Raw genomic sequence first — 10589 nt, 5'->3', positions numbered from 1 at the left:
TCTGACCTTTCCTGTCGGGTGGTGATAGGTCTCTTTTCTGCCATCTAGTGGACATTTTGCACTGTTGCCCTCAGCTATGTTTGGACCGTTATTGTCCACGTTTGCAGTGATCTAGTGTACTATGGAAATAGATGTCTCCTATTCTTGGCACTTTGCCCAGTCATATTTAATGTTAGAACTTTCTTTCTAGGCGTTCTGGGGATTCTAGCTTTGAGTTAAATGTGTTGATAACATATCTACAGTATTTCACTTTTTAATGTGTATAGTATTGCTTACAAGGTGTTGTCCAATGAATTCTGTAACCACTCCCTCTTCAAATCAGGGCTGATTGGAAAAATCTGTTCAAAAGAGGACATTGTATTATCATTTCTTTGTACTTCCTGAGGAAGGCCATGCAGCCGTAATTGCGTCTGAGTTTTAAAACTTTATTTTCATTGAACATGCCATACAAATAAAGGCATTTTAATTAATTGTATGAAGAGTGCCTTGGTCCTCCTTTCTTTTTGATGACCAATTTACCCCTTTTACCAACGAGCACCTTCTGTCCACCAAATTCTACTATTGTGTTCCTCAGCAGTACTTCCCTTCCTCCTCTTCTATTCTACATGTGTCTGTTAAGGTTTTCACAACTTCAGAGTTTCCTACCTGCACCAGAACGCTGCTCCTGAACACTGTCATGTCTTCCAACCTTGAGGACACCCCTGTCTAATACCCCTCTCTGTCTGTCTGTATGGATGGACTAGTGGCCAATGGGTGTGAGTGGTGGAGTGAGTCAGTTAGTCATTAACTACTACAGTAGTCACAACCCATCACGAGTCAGAAAGGGAAACAGTCATTTTATCGTAAATATATCTGACCCTACCACATCCCCTCATCCCAATACCCTCACCCTTCTTCTTCCCCTTACCCCCTCCCCTTACCCTCACCCTTCTTCCCCTTACCCCCTCCCCTTACCCCCTCCCCTTACCCTCACCCCCTTCACATCAAGCCTATAATCCAGTATATTAACTCTATCCATTATCATCTATCTTTACCTGTCTTCCTCTACCTGTACCCTCCCTGATCCTTACATCTGACCCTGGTCTATACCTGTCTTCCTCTACCTGTACCCTCCCTGATCCATACATCTGACCCTGGTCTATACCTGTCTTCCTCTACCTGTACCCTCCCTGATCCATACATCTGACCCTGGTCTATACCTGTCTTCCTCTACCTGTACCCTCCCTGATCCTTACATCTGACCCTGGTCTATACCTGTCTTCCTCTACCTGTACCCTCCCTGATCCTTACATCTGACCCTGGTCTCTACCTGTCTTCCTCTACCTGTACCCTCCCTGATCCTTACATCTGACCCTGGTCTATACCTGTCTTCCTCTACCTGTACCCTCCCTGATCCATACATCTGACCCTGGTCTATTCCTGTCTTCCTCTACCTGTACCCTCCCTGATCCTTATATCTGACCCTGGTCTTTACCTGTCTTCCTCTACCTGTACCCTCCCTGATCCTTACATCTGACCCTGGTCTATACCTCTCTTCCTCTACCTGTACCCTCCCTGATCCATACATCTGACCCTGGTCTATACCTGTCTTCCTCTACCTGTACCCTCCCTGATCCATACATCTGACCCTGGTCTATACCTGTCTTCCTCTACCTGTACCCTCCCTGATCCTTACATCTGACCCTGATCTATACCTGTCTTCCTCTGAAAGCACTGAACTGAGCATTTAGAGTTAGAGCAATTCCAGTGGCGGCTGGTGGGGGGAGCTACAGGAGGACGGGCTCATTGTAATGGCTGGAATGGAATTGATGGAATGGTATCAAACATATGGAAGCCACGTTTGACTCCGTTCCAAATATTCCTTTCCAGCCATTACAATGAGCCCATCCTCCTATATCTCCTCCCACCAAACTCCACTGAGCAATTCAATGTTAGCGCCCAAAGTGTCTTCAGTCATACAGCAACACTCTGGTCCTGGTTAGCGGTGGTAGGAATAGTTTGGTCTGAAGTCGGCCTGGTGTTGGTCATCAGGGTAGGCAAGGATTTGTTCAGGGTAGGCTTGTCTTAGTTCAGGGTAGGCGAGGTTTGTATGTGCGTAGGCCTGGTTTGGTTCAGGATAGGCATGGTTTTGGTCAGGGTAGTCAGGGTCATCAAGGAAGTCAGGGTTTGGTTCACAATGGTCCTCAGAGCGAATCAGTTGACTAACATTTCTCAGCTTGGCTTTCTGACCAACAGGCTGGTACAGATACACAGCCACTATAAACTGGAGGACATGTTTAACATCAACAACAAACTGGAAAACCTGTCGATTAAGACAAATGTGAACAGCTGAATAATGTGTGTGTGTCTGTGTTCATGTGGCAGTGTTTGTGTGTGTGTGTGTGTGTGTGTGTGTGTGTGTGTGTGTGTGTGTGTGTATGTGTGTGTGTGTGTGTTACCTGAATTTTTAGCAGGACATTCTAACCAAATGAGAGAGACTTTGTCATTTCTTCAAACGATCATCTTTATTTAATAAGAATTGCAATAATGAAGCTGGTCGACCCCACACTGTTGAGTGTAAGGCCGAGAGCTCAATGATACAGAAAAAACAGAGGTCCTATATAGCAGACCTAAAAATGCTTAGTCATGGCTGGTTCCACCCTTCCCATGCAGATCGGGGCATCATAAGCTACCTTGGGTTCATCTTTTGGTAATGTTCACCCAGTGTTGTTTCCCCGTACCCTGGCTTAGTTTCTCAGAAGCAAAGATGATTAGAAACAAATAGGGGTTTATTCTACTTCTCAGGCTCTCTCTATCTCGGCTCACACCATGTCCTTGACTATACCCACAGACCAGCTGCAGGGAGCTAGAGGGGAACCATCCCTTTACAGAAGCACAGCATTTGTAGTTATGGAAATCTCGTTCTATTGTTAAGCATATAATTCAACAAAGCAGGTAAATACGTAATGTTTCCCTTACAGTTTTCACACATCAAAGTTCCTGTAGATTGTTAAAACAGGATGTCACATACTACAGTCGAAACCAAAAGGCTCTTATCTGTATGCCCAGACCCATGACTAAGTCCCACAAGAGAAGCCTATACTAAAATATAACATTGGATAATTCTCCAAGTAAAAACAGCATTGTATGTTCAATTAAACAACATGGTAGGTAACTCAATAATTTCCTCCATAATGGTTACATAAGACAGGTTACATAAAACTTCTTTGGGCTGCAGGGGCAGTATTGAGTAGCTTGGATGAAAGGTGCCCATTTCAAACGGCCTTGTACTCAATTCTTGCTTGCACAATATGCATATTATTATTACTATTGGATAGAAAACACTCTCTAGTTTCTAAAACCGTTTGAATTATATCTGTGAGTAAAACAGAACTCATTTTGCAGCCAACTTCCTGACAGGAAGTGGAAAATCTGAAATCGATGCTCTGTTCCAGGGCATCCCTATTCATTTGCTTGATATGTATTAGTATACATGCACTTCATACGCCTTCCACTAGATGTCAACAGGCAGTGAGAGAAGAAATGGAGTGTATAGCTTGATCTGAGGTCGAATAAGAGCTCTTGGCATGACGTGACACCAATTTCCTGTTTTCTGGAAGGCGCGAGAAGGAACCGGGGATTGCCTTTTGAAAAGCTGTCGTTATAGACGGCTACTATCTCCGGCTTTGATTTTATTTGATAAATGTGACAATATCATCGTAAAGTATGTTTTTTCAATATAGTTTTATCATATTATTGAAATTTTTTCGGGAGGTTAGGCGTGTTGCGTTCTCTGCGTTTGTTCAGGAAGGAGAGCTTCGCGCCACTTGGCTAGTGTGCTTGCTAATTCAAGAGGGAAAAAGGCCATTCTAAAACCAAACAACGATTGTTCCCGACAAAGGACCCCTTGTACAACATTCTGATGGAAGATCATCAAAAGTAGGACCCATTTATGATGTTATTTCATATATCTGTCGAACGCGTGTACTATTAGTTTGCGCCCAGATTTTGGGCGCTCTCTCGCCATAATGTAAGCTGCATGTCGTAATGAAGTTATTTTTAGAATTCTAACACGGCGATTGCATTAAGAACTAAGCTATCTTTAATTTGCTGTCCAACATGTATTTTTTAGTAAAGTCTATGAATAGGTATTTGATTAGAATAGGTGAGTGTCAAAAATATATCCGGACATTCTGGGAAAAAGATGCTAAGTTTTCCCAATGTATAACCACGATTTGTGCTGCTAAATATGCACATTTTCGAACAAACCATATATGTATTGTGTAATATGATGTTATAGGACTGTCATCTGATGAAGTTTGAGAAGGTTAGTGAAAAAATTAATATCATTTGCTGGTTTATTTGTTATCGCTACTGTTGGCTTGAATCAATGCGGTTGTGTTGTTGGCTATTGTAGTAAGCTAATATAATGCTATATTGTGTTTTCGCTGTAAAACACTTAAAGAATCGGAAATATTGGCTGGATTCACAAGATGTTTGTCTTTAATTTGCTGTACACCATGTATTTTTCATAAATGTTTTATGATGAGTATTTAGGTATTTCAATTTGGTCTCTGTAATTATTCTAGCTGCTTCGGTGCTATTTCCGATTGTAGCTGCAATGTAAAACTATGATTTATACCTCAAATATGCACATTTTTCGAACAAAACATAGATTTATTGTATAACTTGTTATAAGACTGTCATCTGATGAAGTTGTTTCTTGGTTAGTTTGGTTGGTTCTTGGTTAGTTAGGTTGGTTTTGTGCATGCTACCTGTGCTGTGAAAAATGTCTGTCCTTTTTTGTATTTGGTGGTGAGCTAACATAAATATACGTGCTGTTTTCGCTGTAAAACATTTTAAAAATCGGACATGTTGGCTGGATTCACAAGATGTTTATCTTTCATTTGCTGTATTGGACTTGTTAATGTGTGAAAGTTAAATATTTCTAAAAAATATCTTTTGAATTTCGCGCCCTGCACTTGGACGGGCTGTTGTCATAAGTGTACCGGCACCGCCCTGCAGCCATAAGAAGTTAAGGCAAAAACAAAAGTAGGGTGGTTGGTCGGGGTGGATGAGTGGGCGTATAACACAAACTTCTAGCAACGCCAAGGTTGCGTGTTTGAATCTCATCACAGAAAACTTTAGCATTTTAGCTAATTAGCAACATTGTAACTACTTTATAGCTATGTTGGAACTACTGATCAAATTAGCTAACCCTTCCCCTAACCCTTTTAGCTAACCCTTCCACTAACCTTAACCCCTAGAGCTAGTTAGCGTGAGCCACCTAGCTGTTAGCAACAACAAATTGTAATTCGTGACATATAATACGTTAAACAAATTTCAAACATATCGTACGAATTGTAATTCGTAACATATCATTCAAAATGGATAATGGACATCCACAAATTACGATACCGTACGAAACGTAACATATCATAGTTAATGGAGTGTTTTGGTTTAATATACGCACAAAATAATACGAAATGCTCTGAGACCATGTTGAGAAAACCAAGCACAGCTCATCACCTGTCTAACACCATCCCTACAGTGAAGCGTGGTGGCAGCATCATGCTATGGGGATGCTTTTCAGCGGCATGGACTGGGAGACTGGCAAGGATAGAGGGAACAATGAATAGATCCAAATACAGGCAAATCCTTGATAATGACCTGCTTCAGAGTGCAAACGACTTTAGACTGAGGCAACGATTTACGTTCCAACAGGACAATGACCCCAAACATACAGGCAAAGCAATGCTGGAATGACTTCAGAACAAGAATGTGAAAGTCCTTGAGTGGCCCAGCCAAAGCCCAGACTTGAATCCCATTGAAAAGCTGTGGAATGAAGGACTTGAAGATTGCTGTTTTTTAACAGATTTAACAGAGCTTGAGAACAGAACAGAGCTTGAGAAAAGGAAGAATGGGAGAAAACCCCCAAATCCAGATGAGCAAAGCTGATACAGACAAACCCAAGACGACGCAAATCTGTAATCGCTGCCAAAGGTGCCTCTACAAAGTATTGACTCAGGGGTTTGAATACTTATGTAAATTTGATTTATGTATTTCATTTTCAATACATTTTTATATTGATTAAGATGTAGCCTACATTGGGCCTTTATGATATCCTTCACAAATCAAATCAAACTACATTTTATTGGTCACATGCAGATATGTGTATGTGAGTGAGTAGTGAAATACTTGTTTTCCCAGCTCCAACAGTGCAGTAATATCTCCTTTCTTTCTGTGCCACCAAATGTTTATATAATATTTAAGTTACTAGGTTGTTAGGGCCATATGGGCCAAACATTTTGTTCTTATATTTATATTGTAATAGAGATGTGTGGACATGTGTAATCATATTTAGAAGCAACGTGGAAAGCACTATCATTGTTGTTTTGGAAGAATCTGTTGAGTTCATGCTGAGACAAACCAAAAAGGAAAATCCCCACACACACACTAATGAAACTGTCAGTGAAACTGATAAAACACAGTCAGCTGTCAATCAACATTTGTCTTGGCTTACTGTGTGTGTTTCTGGATAACAGTCAGGAAGTTACGCCTGACATGCTTCCGACCACAACTCTATCCTCCTGATTCCTGCTTACAAGCAAAAATTAAAGCAGGAAGCACCAGTGACTCGGTCTATAAAAAAGTGGTCAGATGAAGCAGATGCTAAACTACAGGACTGTTTTGCTAGCAGACTGGAATATGTTCCGGGATTCTTCCGATGGCATTGAGGAGTACACCACATCAGTCACTGGCTTTATCAATAAGGGGATCGAGGACATCGTCCCCACAGTGACTGTACATACAAACCCCAACCAGAAGCCATGGATTGTAGGCAATATTCACACTGAGCTAAAGGGTAGAGCTGCCGCATTCAAGGAGCGGGACTCTAACCCAGAAGCTTATAAGAAATCCTGCTATGCCCTGCGACAAACCATCAAACAGGCAAAGTGTCAATACAGGGCTAAGATTGAATCATACTACACCGGCTCCGATGCTAGTCTTATGTGGCAGGGCTTGCAAACTATTACAGACTACATAGGGAAGCAAAGCCGCGAGCTGCCCAGTGACACGAGCCTACCAGACGAGCTAAATCACTTCTATGCTCGCTTCGAGGGCAAACAACACTGAGGCATGCATGAGAGCATCAGCTGTTCCGGATGACTGTGTGATCACGCTCTCCGTAGCCGACGCGAGTAAGACCTTTAAACAGGTCAACATTCACAAGGCTGCGGGGCCAGACTGATTACCAGGACCAGGACGTGTGCTCCGGGCATGTGCTGACAAACTGGCAGGTGGCTTCACTGACATTTTCAACATGTCCCAACAGCCCCCCAGGGGTGCGTGCTCAGTCCCCTCCTGTACTCCCTGTTCACCCACGACTGCATGGCCAGGCACAACTCCAACACCATCATTGCGTTTGCAGAGGACACAACAGTGGTAGGCCTGATCACCGACAACGACGAGACAGCCTATAGGGAGGAGATCAGAGACCTGACCGGATGGTGCCAGAATAACAACCTATCCCTCAACGTAACCAAGACTAAGGAGATGATTGTGGACTACAGGAAAATGAGGACCGAGCACTCCCCCATTCTCATTGACGGGGCTGTAGTGGAGCAGGTTGAGAGCTTCAAGTTCCTTGGTGTCCACATCACCAACAAACTAGAATGGTCCAAACACACCAAGACAGTCGGGAAGAGGGCACGACAAAGCCTATTCCCACTCAGGAAACTAAAATGATTTGGCATGGGTCCTGAGATCCACAAAAGGTTCTACAGCTGCAACATCGAGAGCATCCTGACTGGTTGCATCACTGCCTGGTACGGCAGTTGCTCGCAGTTGTTTTTCACTGTCTTTTTACTGTTGTTTTTATTTCTTTACTTACCTATTGTTCACCTAATACATTTTTTGCACTATTGGTTAGAGCCTGTAAGTAAGCATTTCACTGTAAGGTATTCCTGCTGTATTCAGCGCATGTGACAAATAAACTGTGATTAGATTTGAGTAACTCAATGGTTCCCCAAGTTGGGCAAGCTAGCGCCTTTGACTGTCGGCCCAGATGATGTATGGCCCTACTGGTCACACACACACACACACAAAACATGAATCTTTGGCCCAGAAACAGGCTCCAGACAGAACAATAGCTCAATCATCAATAGCCTAATCATTGGTGTGCAGGATGTAACATTTACTCTGTCTCCAGTTAACTGAAGAGGAACCAGTCAGTTTCTGTCAAGTCTTGGCTGATCTCCCAGACATCATGGGGTCATTCTACACACCCAGACGAGTTAGAACGGGCCTCTATTAATGTGCACACACACACTTTTATATCTTATATGAGTTAGTTTCTTTAACCATCTCAGGCCCAATGCCGAGGCTTAAAGAAGGATATTTTAGTACACAAGCATTAGTAAGGTTAATAACAGAAAATTCCCTCATACAGTTCCTGGAAACGGTTAACATCTATTCAGTCTCCACAGAATCATGTGACTTTATATGGGTGGTTCAGAGAGGACTTTGAGAGTGAAGAGCAGGAGACACAGGCCTTTAGTTCTGATCTATACATCCTTTAAAAATTAAACACTGAGATTCCCAAAGGCAGGTCATCTCCCAATCAAGCTTTAACATAGAGTGGATTTGTGTCACTATGGCAGTATGATTTCTGCCACTAGTGGCTGTGTGTGTAGCTGGTCGGCGGTCCCCAGTGTCAGCGCCCCTTGTAGACTGAGTCTCTGCTCTGCACTCAGCGCCGGAGTCTCGTAGTGGACACGCAGCCATGGCTGCCCTGGGGTCAGAGGGCAAAGGTCGAGTCAGATCAGGGTGACACTGACCCCTACACCCCTCACACCCTGACTAACACACACATACACACACACACACGCACACACACACACACACACACACACACACACACACACACACACACACACACACACACACACACACACACACACACACACACACACACACACACACAAACACACACTCACAGGGTCAGACAGTTCTCACCTTTCTCCACCTTCTGTCCCAAAGACACCAGAAGCTCCGCCCCCACGCTGTGATTGACAGGGTCTCCGGCCTTCGAACGTCCCGCTCCCAACCTGTGCAGCACCTGAGCAATGACCATGCCGTCTATGTCCAGCACTGTCCCTGCAGACACCAAAAGACAAAGTCAGGAAGTGTATACGTGTGAGTGCATCTGTGTGTGTGTGTGTGTGTGTGTGTGTGTGTGTGTGTGTGTGTGTTTGTGTTTGTGTGTGTGTGTGTGTGTGTGTGTGTTATCGTGGCCCTGTGTCTCCAGTTCTGTCTGGTAGTGTGTGTGTGTTACCGTGGCCCTGTGTCTCCAGTTCTGTCTGGTAGTGTGTGTGTGTTACCGTGGCCCTGTGTCTCCAGTTCTGTCTGGTAGTGTGTGTGTGTTACCGTGGCCCTGTGTCTCCAGTTCTGTCTGGTAGTGTGTGTGTGTTACCGTGGCCCTGTGTCTCCAGTTCTGTCTGGTAGTGTGTGTGTGTTACCGTGGCCCTGTGTCTCCAGTTCTGTCTGGTAGTGTGTGTGTGTTACCGTGGCCCTCTGTCTCCAGTTCTGTCTGGTAGTGTGCCCTTCTCAGGATGCTGTAGTAGTCTGCGTTGGTTGAACAGAGTGATGCAGCGATCTGACTGGTTACTCCCTGACCAATCATCATGTTCTGGAACTTTTCCAGGGCTGCACCATTCTGCAGGGTTTTAGAGATCACCTTTTTACCCTCCTCCAGGCTCCCTGCACGGCCAATCATCCACAACAGCAGCCCACCTGCACACACACACACACACACACACACACACACACACACACACACACACACACACACACACACACACACACACACACACACACACACACCACACACACACACACACACACACACACACACACACACACACACACACACACAGAAGATTTACTTGAATTTGAAGGTAATGACTTAAGAATGACTTGGAACTTCCACAGCTTCTGTGTCTAGACTGTAGCTAAACCCGAGCAGCACTGACATTCTAACTAGGTCTTGTTCTGCTTGGTTTTGGTCCAAAGGAACCAATTCACTGAGTTTGTGTGTCTGTGTGTCTGTGTGTATTCCTCACCCAGACTTGTGACCAGCTCCAGTATGTCGTCGGGGCCCCTCCCCTTTAGACACTCCAGGGACTCCATCACTTCCAGAGTGTTCCCCACACAGCGACCAATAGGACAGTTCATACGACTAAGCACCGCCCCCGTACGGATCCCCAAACTGTTCCCAACTGTCACCTGCAGGAGAGAATGGGGTCAAGTTAAGGGTCAGGGGTCTGCTTTTTGTTATGTCCTCTCTATTCCAGACTTGACAACCAGGTGAGTTCCTAACTAAATCAACAACCTTATTTGATCAATCAAGTACAAGGCAGGAGTGAAAACCCTCCAGACATTGAAACAAGGATGGAGTAAAGGTCAGGTGTCAGTGTTAGGGTTACCATGGACTGGGCCAGTGACTTGGCACTGCCCAGGTCTTTGTAGAGAGCTGCATTCCCAAACTTCACATCCAGAACCAACGCATTCAGAGACTCAGCACCCTTCTTAGAGATGATAGAGCCTGG

The 10589-nt window shown here is 44.3% G+C and overlaps 1 protein-coding gene across 1 annotated transcript in view; it reads right to left on the bottom strand.

The window, feature by feature from the left end:
* Nucleotides 1-6016: 6016 nt before the first annotated feature.
* LOC129864921 (thymidine phosphorylase-like) overlaps nucleotides 6017-10589 on the bottom strand; it is a 7215-nt gene continuing 2642 nt past the window's right edge. The window contains exons 7-11 of the mRNA XM_055937249.1: nucleotides 10467-10585; nucleotides 10104-10266; nucleotides 9547-9774; nucleotides 8998-9138; nucleotides 6017-8773 (exon numbers count right to left, since the gene is read on the bottom strand). Of these exons, the coding sequence (XP_055793224.1) occupies nucleotides 8634-8773; nucleotides 8998-9138; nucleotides 9547-9774; nucleotides 10104-10266; nucleotides 10467-10585 (791 nt within the window). The 3' untranslated portion in view covers nucleotides 6017-8633. The remainder of the gene's footprint in view (nucleotides 8774-8997; nucleotides 9139-9546; nucleotides 9775-10103; nucleotides 10267-10466; nucleotides 10586-10589) is intronic.

The sequence above is a fragment of the Salvelinus fontinalis genome, chromosome 11 (assembly GCF_029448725.1).
Source record: "Salvelinus fontinalis isolate EN_2023a chromosome 11, ASM2944872v1, whole genome shotgun sequence".
NCBI lineage: Eukaryota > Metazoa > Chordata > Actinopteri > Salmoniformes > Salmonidae > Salvelinus > Salvelinus fontinalis.
Note: the sequence above shows the minus strand (reverse complement) of the source record. Positions and strands in the feature narration are given on the sequence as shown.